Source organism: Humulus lupulus, chromosome 7 (assembly GCF_963169125.1).
Source record: "Humulus lupulus chromosome 7, drHumLupu1.1, whole genome shotgun sequence".
Lineage (NCBI taxonomy): Eukaryota > Viridiplantae > Streptophyta > Magnoliopsida > Rosales > Cannabaceae > Humulus > Humulus lupulus.
Window position 1 is genome coordinate 2,458,782 of NC_084799.1, and position 16,702 is coordinate 2,475,483.

Genomic DNA, 16,702 nt, shown 5'->3' on the forward strand with positions numbered 1-16,702 from the left:
TATTATATCTTTAAACATATTTATTAATTAAAGTAAAATAAAATAATTGAAAAAGAAAAAAGAAATAATAAATATATATATACTAAATGGGAGAGAGAAAGCTTATAAAGAAAAATAATAATATTAAAATATTATATAAAAAATATGTATATGTAGATATGGAATAATTAGAGTTTGTGTATATCTATTATAAATATATGTATAAATGAGCTGATGGAAGATGTTTTTGTGAGTTTTAACTAAATATTATAGAGAAAATGTATTACAAAATACATCACAAAAACATATTTTTTTATAATTTATCTCAAAATTTTACATTATACCATATATCAACTTCTCTACATCATTTAAATATTATATTTTTAAAAAATATTTTATTTATTTTAAGAAATAAAATAATTAAATATAATAGTATCTAAGTTTATAAAAAAATAATAAAATATTTATAGCTTGATGAATAGTATTTCACTGCATATAAAGAAATATTACTCATTTAGGTAAAAAAATATAACTTTACATTATCTATTGGAAGACTATTTAACAATTTTTTCTCTATATTATAAAGAATTATACATTTTACATTTTTTATTAGGAGTGCTCTTAGTGTAGGAGGAATAAATGGCTGTTTGCACTTATTTAGATGGATTAAATGAGTTATTTTAGTGATGACATGTATACACTAAAGTATTTTGTAGTCCATTTTATTAAATGTATACATAACTTTGATTGTTTTTTTTTTTTAATTATGGATATTGATGTTTTTCTTGGGCTTAAGATATTTTCTCTGACATGTTTCAGTGTTAGTTTGATGTTTTCTGTTATTTCGATTATTTTCGATGCTAATTTGATATGATTTCGAGGCATGTACATGTAGTGAGCTATATGTAGAATTTGACAAAAGTTTATTTCTTTAATTTTTCTATGCACATGTTTTGATACATTTATGCTCATTATTTTTTATACTTTTTGACATGCTTCCATTCTTGTCATTGTTATTATTATTTATTTATTTTGGATAAATATGATTTAGGTCCTCAAGTTTCACATTATTTATAGAGTTTATATTTTTTTGGACCATGTGTTTTGTTGTATTATTTTTTGGACCTTATGTTTTGTAAAATAGTTAAAATAGAACTCTAAATCCGATTTTAGTCAATGATTTCTCAACTAAAATCACAAATAATTTACAAAACTAACAATTCAAAATAAAAATAAATTCATTCTGCTTAAAATCTGTGTTGTTATGTTCAATTTTTTCTTCATCAAAATTGAGTTTAGGGTTCTATTTTAACCATTTTACAAAATATAAGATCCAAAAAGTAATTTATCAAAACACAGGGTCCAAACAAGTAATAGGATAAAACACAAGGTCTAAAAAAATATAAACCCTTATTTATATGATTTACGTTCCCAATTTTTTTTAACAATTAGATCTCAATTTTTATTTTTTGGCTTACATAAATCTCTAATATTATATTTTATTAAATAAATACCAATTTATTAGGATAAAATGTAATTTTTAATAAAATAATAATAATAATATTCATTAGACGAGTTGGTCGAATTATAAGTCATTATTTTTTGTTCAATGTCTTAATTGGGTTGGGGACATCCAACCCGTAACCTGCCCAAATAAGAAAAAAAAATCAATTTAACATGTTCAATGTTTGAGTGGGTTGGTTGCCCGAACCGAACTTGACACTTTTTTTTGTCTTCAGATGACATTTTTGTAGTTTTCTCCTTTCAAACAAGTATGAACTTTATTTTCAAGCTTAAGAACAATATTTTAAATTCATAATTAGTAAAATGAAACAAAACCCAATTTATTTATTTAAATAATTTTCTAAAATATTAATTGCATCAACTCCAAAACATTCATCTTTAAAATAAAATATAAAATATAAAAAATAAAATATTAATATAGTCTAATGTTAAATCAAACACCATAAATATCAAATCATCCACCATAAGTTTATTTATTTATTTTTAAATATAATTTATGCACATATATATATATTAAAAATTCTTAATCAAGTGGGTCGAGTTTTATTGGGTTGATTGTAAATTATTTTTAACCAGCCCAATGAAATATCCAAATAGATTAAATTTTCGTTGGATTATTTAAATTGTATTTTTTAGTTGTTTTTTGAGATTGGTCCAGAAGAATTATTATGGTCGTAAATTTTTTTTGGGTTAATTACATCTTCTACCGTAATCTAAAAAAAAAATTCGTTTTATACGGTAATGTTAACAAATTACAAAAATACGGCATTCACTACCTACCACCCGTGTATATATATATATATTAACCCTTTGTTTTACTTTTTTATTTCAATTTTTAATAAGAATTAGGCATATCAAATAATATAATAACAAAAGTAATAATAATTATAGTTACTACCTTCAATAAAATAAAATAGAGTAATTTATTTTATTTAAAATAAATATATTTATTAATATTTATACAATTACTCAAAAAATAAATAAATATTTATACAAATTACAAATATACTGTTAATTAAAATTAACATTAATAACTATATGTTACAATATATAGTTAAAGATAATCACAATATTATTATTCTTTATAAAAATATTATATATATTTTTTAAATCACAGCTAGTCAAGTCTCAACACTCCATGTTAGACCAAAATCATAATCTAATCCGAGTTTCAAGTTTTGTTACAAAAATATATTTAAAGTTAAAAAATTAGTTTTGTAAATCTTTGTAATAATCATGTTAAATTAATTTATAAATATTTATGTAAATGTGAGTTACAAAAATAAACTTTTTAGTTGTGAAATTAGTTTTGTAAATTGTTGTTACAAAAATGTAAAACTTGTTTAAAGAAAAATATTGTATTTCACCACTATATTCAATAAAGTGTTTTATAAATAATGAATATCTTAAATTTATATTTTTAAGTTGTATAGCATAAATATGATGTTTCATGTAATTTTTTGGTACAATATTGTAACAATATGAAAAAGTATAATAATTTTATGTATATTTTGTTTATGATTTCTTAACTATAAAATATTTTCGTAAATATTAGTTACAAAAATATCTTTCTTAGTTGTAAAACTAGATTTGTAAATTATTGTTACAAAAATAAAAAATTTAGTCACGAATTTGTTTGTAAGTTTTATCTACAAAAAAAAAAAAATCTACAATTCTATAACTGATTTTGTAAATATTATTTACAAACACGTAACAGATATTTACAAGTTCGTAACATATATTTACTAGTTTGTAAACGTTGATCACAAGAAATTGTATTTTACAGCTTTTATTTATGATTTTGCCACTCCGTATTTACAATTTTGCCATTCCGTGTTTTTATCCAAAAATTCCGTATTTTTGTAAAGTACCGTATTTTTCAGATTTTTTTTAATTTTTAGTGTATTTTTGTAAATTTCCCATTTTTTTTTTTTGGAGAAGACTACATTTAGGTCGAGCATTAGGTCGTACCATATCCTATACAAGTCGACTTGTTTTTTCATAATTGGACTCACATGGGCTCAAATTCAGGCTGAATCTAATTTTAAGCTAAGTTGGTTTAATACTAAAAAAGATAAAGTTTGTGATTTCAACTTTTCACATCTTCTTTAGTAGTTATGAGACTTTTATTTGAATTATGGTTTCATTATTTTTATACACATTTCAACAGTCATTTACACATATTTATATTTAAAATATTTATAATTATTAAAATTTGGACAACTATTAATAAATACTCAAATTTATAACTCATTATCTTAAAACAAATTAATATAGTTTTTTAGTTTTATATTTTATAATTATTTTAATTATAAGACTATAAATACTTCAAGTTTTAATTCAAATATAGTTTACAATTAAATATTTATTATTATTATTATTATTATTAATGTCATATTATAAGACTTAATTTGAAATTTTTACCGTGCCATATTTCAGGCTAGTTCGTGCCTACTTATATGTCATGCCCTCGAGTTTGTGATATCGTATCTTTGTGCTTTAGATTTAGATCCGACATAGCCCACAACATCGTGTTATTATTGATTCAAACCTATATGTTTTTTGTATCATGTCCGATCAAAATCCATGTTTTTCGTGAATAAAAAAACCAGCCCTACAAAGATATCTTTATTCGAAACTATCATATTTCCATAGTTAGTAGTAGTGATAATTGTTGTTATGTTATTTCTCTTGCCGATCTAATTTTGTTTTGGTTAGGATAGACCATGGGATAATGCTAAAATCTATTTATATTTAGTGCGGTTATATTGTAGTTATACTATAAGGGTGCCTGGTCAAAGTGATTTATTTTTTTAAAGTCATTTTATATTTTAGTCTAATTTTAATAACTTTTTATAAATAACATCACATAATTTAGATAGGTAGCCGAAAATTTAGACAAATAATCAAAAAATTCAAATTATCAATATTAATCGAATTTTATATAAAAATTATTTTACAAAAAATTATCCAAATATAACAAAAGTGTAAAATAAAAAAAAAATAGTCTTTTTCCCTCATTTGTCGTTCATTATCACATAGTACAATGATTAGAAAAAAAAAGGTTGTACAAAATTAAAGTATGCTCAAAACAGAGGATCCCACCATGACCATGGCATATCAACGGCTAAAACACAAAGTAGTACAACACAACTCACTTCTTCTTCTTCTTCTTCTTCTCTCTCTCTCTCTCTCTCTCTCATGTCAAACCACACAGTGGAATCAAGTACAGTGGAAACCAGTGATGGAGTAAAACTCCACACAAAGGCTTTTAAGCCCAAAGAAGAGATCAAAGACGATGATGGTCTGGTGGTTGTTCTGGTCCACCCCTTCTCTATCTTGGGTGGCTGCCAAGCCCTCTTGAGGGGAATAGCTTCTGGCTTAGCTGACAACGGTTACAAAGCTGTCACCATGGACATGAGAGGAGCCGGAAAGTCAACCGGAAGAGCCTCTCTCACCGGATTCTCTGAAATCAAAGATGTTATTGCTGTCTGCAACTGGGTTCGTGACCATCTCCTCGGGCAGAGGATTTTGTTGGTGGGTTCTTCTGCAGGTACCATCTTTGCTTCTCTTCTTTCATGGCTCTGCATTTTTTTTATGGTTTTGGGGATCTGTGAAATTGGGGTTGCTTTGCTGATTTGATTGGGTTTTTTAAGAAGTTTTTGTGTTTTTATGTACTGTGTTTTAGATCAGGAGTGAGTGAGTGACCTTGTTCATACAAAAGTTTGGATTTTTTAAAACCAAGTTTGGTAGATTGATGGTTTTTGAAGGATAAACATTTATGATCTAGGTGGGTTTTCTCCTTTATGAGCTTGGTTTCTAGTACATGATTTTGGCTTCTTAAATTGAAATTAAAACTAAAATTAAAGGTACTTGCTTTTGAAAAGAATTGTATATTCAGATTATTTTATGTGTCAAGGATTATCTGGGGGAGAACTCATAGAAATTTATACTATGAGTAATTGGTGAAAATTAATGCAACTTGTAAAATAGCATTCTTTTGATAATTTTATGGAAAGTTGCTATGGAAAAAAGTGAGAATATTTTGCCAAACACCCCTTTATTGTATTGTGTGGACTGTGGAGTATGAAGAAACAAAGATCTCATGTAGTCAATGTTTTGATTCTGTTAAGGCTGTAATTGCTTATTCTTTAATTGTCTTAGAATCATTGCATTGAGATTCATTCATTCATTCATTCTCTTCTTTAGTGAAACAGTTGAGTAGTTTGAAAAGGGGTTACAATGATTTGTGCAGGTGCACCAATTGCAGGGTCTGCGGTTGATCAAATTGAACATGTTGTGGGGTATGTAAGTTTGGGGTACCCTTTTGGAATGATGGCCTCAGTCCTATTTGGAAGACACCACAAAGCTATTTTAGCATCACCAAAGCCAAAACTCTTTGTAATGGGGACTAAGGATGGGTTCACAAGTGTGAAGCAACTGAACAACAAGTTGTCCTCTGCTGCAGGACGAGTTGAAACTCACCTGCTAGAAGGTGTAAGCCACTTCGAAATGGAAGGTCCTGCTTATGATGCTCAGATGGTGAATCTCATCCTTAAGTTTATTGCATCATTGTAGGATATTATTTAAGAATTCTCGGTGAAAATAGATCGTTTCGTGTCATTTTATGAAATAGTTTTCTGATAATTTTTTGCAAAATAACTTCTCGATATGACGATGAGTGTATCGGGAGAATCATTTTGCAAAAAATTATCAAAACTAGGCCATTCAACAAAGTGACTAGGAGTTTGTGGTTGGACAAAGTAGAGTAGGAGTCTCTTTAACTTCAAGTTCAAATTATTTGATTTTTAACTCTGCCTTTTGTGTGTACTTGCTAACTATTTATGGTCTGTAATATGCAGGAAGTTGGGAAGTTTTGGTATACTTTGATCCATGCCATCATCACAGTAAACTTTAAGCTATCATTATCATTATACTATAGGAACTTCACCACCACCACAACCACAATTAGAAGATAAGAGACAATCTTTACAAGATTCTAACTGTCATTTGTTACAAAAAATTTTTTACACAGCATTTTCCTCTGGCTTTAAGTTAAAACTTACTAGTTACAACAAAATGAAAAACCTACTCCTAAACACAACGGAAAAGAAAATATAAGCCTGCTTCTTGTCTTTCTTGAGTAACTAAACTAGCATCTGACACATACAAATACATATTTTTAGTTGGTTGGGGGTGCTGTGATGAGCACAACCCAAGCCAAGAACCTAAATGTTACATGTCATTGCCCTCGTAACGTTGATTGTCTGATGCGAGTCTTCCTTCCCTCGCCATTTTATCACCGTTGGATCCTTCAACTTCTCGACCCTCGCCCATCCTCCATCCTCTTTCATGGTCCATTGATTGTCCTTGAGAAAAAGGATGCTCTCTCTCATCTGCTTGTAGGGCAAAAAGAAAAGAAAAAAAAACCGAAGTGTATTTGTCATCTAACACAACTTGCAAGATGTGCTGCTCCCTAGAAACATACATCCACTGTAATAAATATACTTGCAAACCCCAGATGAGGAAATGGATAAAAAATGATACCATGGTAATAAAATTAATGCTCCTCAACTCAATGGGGTTCATATTTAAAGACTTGTGTAAACGACACATTTGGAAGAGTTCTTAATTTGAAGAAGGATAATGATGGAGGAGATTTAATTAAAAATTTGTACAGAACCAGTAGATGTCAATCTGACTATTCATTCAAGGATAAGATAATAAGATACAACAACAAAGGCTAAAATAGGCTTTCATTGACTTTATGTAGATGGGTTATATGTAATTAGTTATTACCACTCTCACCGTCAGATGCATCTTCAAGCTTCGCTATTGCATCAACTAGAGCTTGTTCATGGTCCTATAATCAAAACGACCAACGTCACAAATACTGCATTGAGAGAAAAGAAAAAAAAGGAAAAACCAGTGTTGAAGTTGATTTGTTCTTACTTTCAGGACTTTCTTTGCCTTCTCAATTTCCATTGGGTCGGGATGGCTAGCACCAAAAACTTTTTCAACCTGTTAAATTGTTTCGTGCATGGTAAACACATGTTGTTACCCAAGCAGCTAATTGAAGAACTTGTGTTAAAATGAAAGAAAGAAATTAGTCTTGTTATACCTCCTTAATCAACGTGTCCGTGTGAAGTATTTCTATATCACCCATACTCTTCTTCCCAATACCATTCTGTTGTAAAGGGAAACCCTTTTTAGGCGGACCCTTTGCGGTTCCTCTACCCCTTCCGGCACCAGGAACTGCGCCGCCACGTGTCATGGACTTCTTACTCCCTCGGCCAGGTCCAGGGCGACTGCCTTTACGAATAATCCCAGGATCGTCACCTTCCCATCGAATATCTTCAGGAGAAATCTATCATTGGAAGAAGACAAAATCATTACCAAGAAATTTCCTGGCCGTTCGAAACATTTCATATATATTTCATTATCTCATGTATACAATTCAAGAGGCAAACTACAAAACAGAAGCTCATAAACTACATATTCTCGTGTAAGCAACTTCGGTGGGTGGTAGGCGCCCTCATAAGTCAGAGGTGTACATACATGAAGACAATGAATCCTTATAATATTTACCAACAATCCAGGCAACAATGGTATAATGATTTAAGAGACAAAAGTAGACACCCAATTAACAATTTAAAAATTTAAATCAATTTGGGAAAATGATGAACTCTATTGCAGGAAATGTATAATGATAGTGATGTAAAATCATGCAATCAAATGTCATTTTGTCTAGAAAAGAAAAGAAAAGAAAAAAAAAGGATCGATGGATACTGCCTCGACATGAAAGAAAGTGAGCCAATGAGATGCAAGTCATAATTTCTCTGTTTATAAATTCCTCAAGAAACATATTAATTGCTCAATAAATCTTTATGGATGATAGATATGGAACAAAAATATTTAATTGAAAAGGCTTAGTTCGCAACTATACATGTTCCATTCATTAAATTAATTGTGGACTAATAAAGATATGGTGGAAACAGCTAATAAATGTTCAAAGTTTAATAATTATTTACTACCATTCAATTGACATATTTGCTAAAAAGTAAATTACTAAAAGCTCATTCACAAAAGTAAGGAGTGTCGTTGCATTTAAGTCCTCAAGATTCCCATGAAACCTCAAAGCCAAAGTTGCTAGGGATATATCTATTAAAACTCCAAAAGATAACCGGTTTTACCTCTTTGAGATTAACCCATTCCCATGTCTCATTTGCCGTACTAATATCATAAACCAAAGCATGTCGGCCCTGTGAACACAATGAGAAACAGCAACATTAAGCCCAATATTTATTGATACATAGTTCCTAAATCCAAAGAGTTGGCATTGAAAAATAGATTTTATTATAAAAGAAAAACTACAGAAATTACCTCAAGAGCGTTGTAGTCAGTTATAACAGCCTCGTAGAAGTGGTTGTCTTCAGGCCACCTTGTCCAAACTTTTCTTCCTATCAATGGATCAAAAGCAGCTCCCTCAGCAGCTTCAGTTGTTGGAAAGGCACCTGAGGAACCTCGATTAGTGGCTTGAGCTCTTCCAGTAAGACCTGCAGAAGGGTACTGCATGGAATTGGATGCAGCAGACAAAATACTCCATCAAGATGAATGGGAATATTAAATCACAACAGCTATTTACTTACAACATCTTGTTAATATATGCTGAAACACTACTTGAACAGTTGGACTTACAGATTTTGGTTTCTTGTTCCGAGCACCTGGAGGAGGCCCTTGTCTCAAAGCTGACGAGGACGGCTGCATAGATGGAGGCAGTGCTGGTGATGGAGCACCAATAGACATCGAAGCTACAGACTGCGCTGTTTTCTGTTTTTTGCGTGATGCTGAGACAGTAGGACTAGGTATTGGGTCATGAACAGGTTGAGGAGTACTAAGCATGCCCGGTTGAAGCCCACTAACCTTTCTCCATTCCCTAAAAGCATTTTTTATTACAGTTTTTGTTAAAATATGGAACTGAACCAACCAAAAGTAGCTATAAATTTTATGAAAACCTCCTCAACACATGTCATGATATAGTCAGACCTTATCCTCCGGATGATGTCATCAGCATTAACCCTAGAAAGAAGCTCTCTGTGCTCCTCATCAGATACCCTCAACTCCTTTCTTAATTCAGTAATTAAACTTTCCTTATCCTGAAGATACAAAAAGACAAAACATCATTAATAACTTTAGTTAAGAAAACATCAGAAATAAGGAAATGAAAAGTCAAAAAGCTACCCAAGTGATGGCATCTGATTGTGCTTTAAAGGCACGAAGAACTGAACAGTACGCTTCTTGCTCAATGAGGTGGATCTGAGTTTCCATGTCATTATGAATCCTAGGTAATGGAGCCGAACCAACTTGTGCAGATCGTCCATTGCCAGAAGCACGACCTGCTCGTTGAAATCTATTTTGATGAGAAGGTGGAAGATCATCATCTGTACCTGCAATTGTTTTTCATATAGGTGTGGGTTTCAAAAGTATTTTTTCCAAGTTCACAGGCATATCAAGTAGCTTCCATCCAATTAAAGAAAGAAAATCAAGATATTATCCTTGCAGGAAGCTTGTGGACTATATGCCAATTTTAATATTCTGAACCTAGAACTTGAATTATCTTTTAATAACTCCAGATTTACCAATGTTATTATTGCAGGAAACTGTGGACTTAATACCGATTTTAACATTCTGAAGTCTGAACCTAGCAGTTGAAGTAGTAGATTTGTAAGCACTCCAGATTAAGCACCATATACAAGTAGCACGAACAAAACTATTAAAGCTATTACACCATTCAAACTAACAGTTCTATGCTAACAAAACCATTCATGCCAAACTAATATAATGGTCACAGTAAAAATCAATAGAAAGAAGCAAAAGAGCACAAATCACAGCAAATTATCAAACTTTCTTTACAGCATCTCTAATATCAGCAAATGTCCAAATTACACAGCTGAGCTGACTATGATTGGTTAGCAAATTGCACTTAGAAAGAAAAAACACAGTAAAAGGAATGTCTTCAAGAACACACCAAGTCACTTTAATCATTAACACACGGGTAAGCACAATTTAATCACTAGAAATCTCAAGGTTTATAAAAACATAAAACACAGAACTTGTCCAAACTTAGCCCAACACTCAACACTAGGCTCATAGATTGCAAAGAGGCAGAAAACCCTTAAAAACACAATCTTTAATCTACCAGACTACCATAGTCACTGGAAAACGGTACAAAACAAAAACTTGGCTTCAAAAATTGACATTATTAATCTATAATCAACAAACAATATAATGGGATCAATCAAGGTCAAAAATTTGAAGCAATCCCATCAAAATCAGTTAGAAAAGAGAATTAATGACTAAACAGAAATATATCTCTGTAGCTCACCGCTGCTATCAGAAGGCCCGTACTCCATTGCAAACCCTCAAACGCCAAAGAAAACCCACGTCGAATAGCTCTTGGAAAAAACAAAAATCGGGGCAATTTTTTCAATAACCCGAAGAGGTGCCACCTAGAACGAGTCGCGAAAACTGGTAAACTCCCCCAAATTTGCTACAGCTAGAACCAGAAGCTCCGAGGATTTAAATTCGAACCCGAGAGAGGTGCAGAGACGACGATCGATTGAATCAAGCAGAAAGCGATTTCGGGGCAGGACTATTTCTTCGAAATGGACGACATAATTAGAAACAAAAGGAGACTTAGGGCTCAAATTAACACTTCTGAATTGTAAATTAGGTTTAGAAAAATTAGGGGTTGGAGTGTGAATCTGAACGAAGATTGATGGAGCAGAGGGAATGGGGGTGGTGGTGTGGTGGGGTTCGGGAGGGAAGGCGGACTTCAAATAACTTTATGCGGCTTTTTTTCCCAGTTCATAGTCTATTTGAGTTCCGTTCCGGCGGACCGTTTCGAAAACACGTTTTTTTTTGTTGTTACATGCGTTTCTTGTGTATAATTTAAGATTTAAAAAAAAAATCTCATTTTAAAATTATTTTTATGGTTTTAAAATATATAATTTAACTTCTTGTAAAAAAATTAACTTTATCAAAAAAAATTTAACTTTTTTATTAAAAAAATATGAATATTTTATCTCATAAATGTTTTTAATAGAAAAAACATACCAGATATAAATTTATCAAATTTTAAACTAAATGCAATTAATAATAAAATGCTTATGGAATGTTTATTTAACAAAAATGTAAAATGTAGAAAAATAGATCTTTTTTCCCAAGGAATAAATAGTTTATTTATTGATGTATAATAAATGATTGCAATGAGTTTATGTAAAATAAAATAATATCCAAAACTTATTTTAATTGTTTTGTTAGAGAAAATAATACCAAATATTATCATTTGGTCTTAGTATGCAAATTCTCATTTTTCCATATCAAATCTAACCTAACTCAATGAAAATGATGTGCTTTTATTTAGAAAGAAAATAAAGATCAAAGAGGTGATTTGATTATAATGCAAAATCTCTATTTTTTTTATATTATAATTTTTGTCAAATTGATAAATATCAATATCAAGGGGACCCTAGATTCTTATATTAATTATGAGCTAAGCACTTGTCATTTATTAGATATTTTAGAAAAAATAATTTTCTTTGATTTAACACTTTCCAATTTTTTTTCTTTCTTCAAACTAAACTAGATATATTCACTTTCAAAATAATAATAATAAAAAAACAAAAGTGGTGTCTTGCTTAAAATAGTTGATGGAAATTTATGGTATTTTCTCTATAGAATTATAAAATTGTCTTAAATGAAATTGTATTGTCAATTGAACGGTTTCTATTTTTATTTATTTATAGAACTCTTCTAACTAACAAAAGATGGTTACATTAATATTTGAACAAAGAAAAGAATAAAACTTTTGTCCCATTTCTTTAAATATAAAAATAATATTTATCTCATTATTTATTTTTTAAATAATCAAACTATTATTTTCTTATTACTATTTTTAAGAAAAGAATAAAACTTTTCTTCTTTTTCTTTAAATAAAAAAATAAAATTTATCTCATTAATTTTTCTTAATAATAAAAAAAAAGAAAAGTGAATGAATATAAGAAAATATAGGGAAATTCTCCGCTTCACTTTTAAGTCATATCGATGGGTCTATCAGTGTTTTCGACCTTTGAACAGTTTTCGGTGCGATTTTTTATGACTGTGTATATTGTAGCTATTAAGAGCTTCAGCGCGATTTTTAGAAAATTCTGAATAATTTACAGTACCGAAAACTAGATTTAAACATATTGTTGTATGCGTAACTATTTTTTGTATTGTGTAAAATAATATGTTTGAACCTAATTTTCGGTAATGTAAATTATTCAAAATTTTTAAAAAATTTGTAGGATGCTCTAAACAACTACAATATATACAGTCTTAAAAAAATGGCGCTAAAAATTGTTCACAAGTTGATAACACTAAAAAATTCCATCGATAGGGCTTAAACTATAGCCCAATAAAAAAAATACTCAAGAAAATATATTATTATTTTTTTTGTCATTATTATTATTATATAGATATAGATGTAGTGAGTCAAACCCAAATATATATTTTTACAAATATTTGTAATAATAAAAATTAAATTAAAAAAAAAGAGAAGAAAAATTGGAAAAAATGCTTTCCTATTTCTCATCCAAAGCCTCCTCATCGCTCTCACTCCCTCTCCTCCTTCCCCTCTCTCACCGACCTCCGAAATTCCGATTTTGCCCCTCGTTTCCCCTCAAATTTCCAAGGTTCAGCCTCGCATGCTACGCTAGCTCCGGCGGCGGCGGTGGTGGTGTTGTTGGTGGACTTTCAATGGACTCGCCTTCTATAGACGTCGCCTCTATCTCCGTCGATTCCGTCGCTCGGGATTTGCAGAATCAGACCTTGCAGAGCGATGATCACAAAGCTATTGGTGATATTAGTAATGGAGCTAAGAAGGTTAGGTTGAATCTCGAGGATCTGAATTGGGACCAATCCTTTGTTAGAGAGCTCCCCGGTGATCCCAGGACCGACAGTTTTCCACGAGAGGTTATCTTTCTTGCTTTAATCTGGGCTTCTGTTTGGCTGCCTAGAAAATGAAAGCCTAAATCGATTCAATCGAGTTTTTTGATTGCTTGTTAAGCTATATTCTTTCCAAAGATACCATTTTTATTTGTTTTGTTATTGGAAATTAGCTCATAGTTAGTTGTTTTGTTTGTTTATTGTTGTTGTTGTTATTATTCTTTAGGTTTTGCATGCTTGTTATTCAAAAGTGTCTCCATCAGTGCAAGTGGATAAGCCTCAACTTGTTTCTTGGTCAGAATCAGTAGCTGAGTTGCTTGATTTGGACCCCAAGGAGTAAGCAAAGTCGTTTCATATTTTTTTTTTGAAACATTATTATAAAAAACCAAACTTTAGACTAGAAAAACTTAAGAACATGTTAAAGTTGTAACTTATCGTAACTATGAAGATAGCCATTTCATACATTGCTTATGTTGTTCTTTATGGAACTTAAAATGACTTCGTGGGATTTTCAGATTCGAAAGGCCAGATTTTCCTCTCTTGTTTTCTGGGGCTTCTCCTTTGGTGGGGTCGTAAGTATTCATTCAAGATTGTGTTATGAAATATGCATTATTCCCTTTTTGGATTTTTGTGCAAGCAAGTTTGATTATGATGTTAATTGTGATAGAGTACCTTATGCTCAATGCTATGGAGGACATCAATTTGGAATGTGGGCTGGACAGTTGGGAGATGGTCGGGCAATAACACTTGGTGAAGTAATTAATTCTAAGTCTGAAAGATGGGAACTTCAGCTTAAAGGTGCTGGGAAGACTCCATACAGCCGATTTGCAGATGGTCTTGCAGTGCTGCGTAGTAGCATTAGGGAGTTCCTTTGCAGTGAGGCAATGCATAGTCTTGGAATCCCAACAACTCGGGCACTTTGTCTGGTCACAACTGGAAAATCTGTTGTTCGAGACATGTTCTATGAGTATGTTATGACTTCTAGCTTTTACTACCCTACACTTTCTTGTCGTTGGCTCACCCCGTTATTTCTTTTTGTTTCGGAATCATGATTGTATTGATGTTATTATTTCTCTGGGAAGCTGTCAAGTTCCGAAATAGATACGCTGCATCTTGTTTTTAGTTGTATAAAACATATGGATTGGATTATAACTTTCTTTCAGTATTTTGATCAATGCTTAAGAATCCCTATGAAGGAATAACTGGTTTATCATATAAATTTTGAATTGACCTACTTTGGTTTGCAGTGGGAACCCAAAGGAGGAGCCAGGTGCAATTGTCTGCAGAGTTGCTCCATCATTTCTGCGGTTCGGTTCATACCAAATACATGCAGCTAGAGAAAAAGAGGACCTTGAGATTGTTCGTATTCTGGCAGATTACGCCATCAAGCATCACTTTCCTCATATAGAGAATATGGACAAAAGTGAGAGTTTATCCTTTAGCACAGGCGATGAAGATCATTCAGTTGTGGATCTGACTTCTAATAAGTACGCAGGTAATTTGTAGTATGCGGTGTTTTGTCATACTAACGAATAGTTCATGAATAAGAGAAAGGTTGAAATATAAGTTAGCTGACTTTTTTGCCACGAAAACTGATCAAATTGAGCTTTTTTTCCTTTTAAATGTTGTTTAAAATTTTCTTGGTTGGTTATTCTAATGTGCCCTTTGTAACAAATGAAGGAATGGTTATCTCATAATTATTAAACTTTTCATCACCTTATTGCTTTTATGGTAATTTTTAACAGCTTGGGCTGTGGAGGTTGCTGAGCGTACTGCATCTTTGGTTGCCAAGTGGCAAGGAGTTGGTTTTACTCATGGTGTTTTGAACACTGATAACATGAGCATTTTGGGACTCACCATTGATTATGGCCCATTTGGATTTTTGGATGCATTTGATCCAAGTTACACCCCAAATACTACAGACCTTCCTGGCAGAAGATATTGTTTTGCCAATCAGCCTGATATAGGCTTATGGAATGTTGCACAGTTCGCCACTACTCTGTCCTCTGCTGGATTGATAAATGATAAAGAGGCAAACTATGCCATGGAAAGGTAGTTTTCATTTCTATACTGTTCTTAAGAGAGTTATGCTGTGGCTGGCCAGCAATTGAATATTTTTCTCTTTGACTTTATACAGATATGGAACCAAATTTATGGATGAATATCAAGCTATAATGACTAGAAAACTTGGTCTTCCCAAATACAATAAACAGTTGATAAGTAAACTTCTTAACAATATGGCTGTTGACAAGGTCGATTACACAAATTTCTTTCGGTTGCTATCGAACATCAAAGCTGATGTTAGCATCCCAGAAGAGGAGTTATTGGTTCCACTGAAGGCTGTTCTGTTAGATATTGGGAAGGAGCGCAAAGAGGCGTGGACTGCATGGGTAAAATCCTACACGGAGGAGGTATGTGTTTGTGTTTTTGGTTTTTGCTAATATGTTCTTTTAATTTTCTCACTTGCTCACAAACTGGCTTTGCTGACAAAGTTATCAGAACATGTTTCACGGTTCACTTAAGATAGGAATGAGTATACTGTCATAAACTTTTACGAGTACTTTCTTAAAATTATATTTCTGTTTTTACAGCTAGCGGCTAGTGGCATCTCAGATGAGGAGAGGAAGGCCTCGATGAAAGCAGTGAACCCAAAATATGTTCTCAGGAATTATCTCTGCCAGAGCGCCATTGACGCAGCTGAACAAGGCGATTTTGAGGAGGTTCGAAGGCTGCTGAAAGTAATGGAACGGCCATACGACGACCAGCCAGGAATGGAAAAATATGCTCGCTTGCCACCCGCCTGGGCATACAGGCCTGGCGTCTGCATGCTTTCTTGTTCTTCTTGACTTGTTTGTGTTTCTCTCCACGTTATTATATAAGCACACCCTTAAGAAAAGTCTTGGCTTTTTTCCCAGTTTCTTTTCCTGGGTTGAAGAGAAGTTGCTTTTTCCAAAAGAAAGAAAATTTAAAGGAGCAATTTCTTGTATATATATAATAGTGAAAAATTCAGTTTCTTTTTTTTTGCCTCTTATAATAAAGAGCAGTAGTTGTATATGCTCCTTGGCTTGATGTAGTAGCCAGGAGGTTTATTCATTAATTATTATGTGATTTACACTTTGGAGTTTATGCAGCTAAGTAAACGTGGGTTTTTTTTTTTGTTCCCATTCAATTTCCACTGATTCAAGGAAAATATTTTCATGATTTTATTTTA

At 31.8% G+C, this 16,702-nt stretch overlaps 3 protein-coding genes across 3 annotated transcripts; 2 read left to right on the forward strand and 1 right to left on the reverse strand.

Moving 5' to 3' along the window:
* The first annotated feature begins 4,659 nt into the window (after positions 1 to 4,659).
* On the forward strand, positions 4,660 to 6,385 carry LOC133790305 (uncharacterized). Its single transcript, XM_062227909.1, has 2 exons — positions 4,660 to 5,056; positions 5,759 to 6,385. The coding sequence occupies exons 1-2, from the start codon at positions 4,705 to 4,707 to the stop codon at positions 6,079 to 6,081; spliced, it is 675 nt and encodes a 224-aa protein (XP_062083893.1). The 5' UTR covers positions 4,660 to 4,704; the 3' UTR covers positions 6,082 to 6,385.
* An 86-nt stretch (positions 6,386 to 6,471) lies between these two features.
* LOC133790304 (protein EMSY-LIKE 3) lies at positions 6,472 to 11,349 on the reverse strand. The gene is made up of 10 exons (XM_062227908.1): positions 10,889 to 11,349; positions 9,745 to 9,950; positions 9,550 to 9,659; positions 9,202 to 9,439; positions 8,887 to 9,072; positions 8,697 to 8,765; positions 7,625 to 7,870; positions 7,456 to 7,524; positions 7,303 to 7,366; positions 6,472 to 6,899 (listed from the first exon to the last, which is right to left on the reverse strand). The coding sequence occupies exons 1-10, from the start codon at positions 10,914 to 10,916 to the stop codon at positions 6,739 to 6,741; spliced, it is 1,377 nt and encodes a 458-aa protein (XP_062083892.1). The 5' UTR covers positions 10,917 to 11,349; the 3' UTR covers positions 6,472 to 6,738.
* Positions 11,350 to 13,093: 1,744 nt separating this feature from the next.
* On the forward strand, positions 13,094 to 16,670 carry LOC133790306 (uncharacterized). Its single transcript, XM_062227911.1, has 8 exons — positions 13,094 to 13,518; positions 13,718 to 13,827; positions 14,007 to 14,063; positions 14,159 to 14,458; positions 14,739 to 14,986; positions 15,237 to 15,543; positions 15,629 to 15,902; positions 16,083 to 16,670. The coding sequence occupies exons 1-8, from the start codon at positions 13,120 to 13,122 to the stop codon at positions 16,335 to 16,337; spliced, it is 1,950 nt and encodes a 649-aa protein (XP_062083895.1). The 5' UTR covers positions 13,094 to 13,119; the 3' UTR covers positions 16,338 to 16,670.
* The last annotated feature ends 32 nt before the right edge of the window (positions 16,671 to 16,702 follow it).

What these genes read in the sequence shown, in the direction of transcription:
- LOC133790305 (XM_062227909.1), top strand. Translation starts at nt 4,705, where the DNA reads ATGTCAAACCACACAGTGGAATCAAGTACAGTGGAAACCAGTGATGGA. An exon ending in GTTGGTGGGTTCTTCTGCAG is followed by an intron (nt 5,057 to 5,758) that starts GTACCATCTTTG and finishes TGATTTGTGCAG; the next exon opens with GTGCACCAATTGCAGGGTCT.
- LOC133790304 (XM_062227908.1), bottom strand. Translation starts at nt 10,916, where the DNA reads ATGGAGTACGGGCCTTCTGATAGCAGCG. An exon ending in CGGGCCTTCTGATAGCAGCG is followed by an intron (nt 9,951 to 10,888) that starts GTGAGCTACAGA and finishes AAACAATTGCAG; the next exon opens with GTACAGATGATGATCTTCCA. An exon ending in TGCATCTGACGGTGAGAGTG is followed by an intron (nt 6,900 to 7,302) that starts GTAATAACTAAT and finishes CCCTACAAGCAG; the next exon opens with ATGAGAGAGAGCATCCTTTT.
- LOC133790306 (XM_062227911.1), top strand. Translation starts at nt 13,120, where the DNA reads ATGCTTTCCTATTTCTCATCCAAAGCCTCCTCATCGCTCTCACTCCCT. An exon ending in CCGACAGTTTTCCACGAGAG is followed by an intron (nt 13,519 to 13,717) that starts GTTATCTTTCTT and finishes ATTATTCTTTAG; the next exon opens with GTTTTGCATGCTTGTTATTC. An exon ending in GCTTCTCCTTTGGTGGGGTC is followed by an intron (nt 14,064 to 14,158) that starts GTAAGTATTCAT and finishes TAATTGTGATAG; the next exon opens with AGTACCTTATGCTCAATGCT.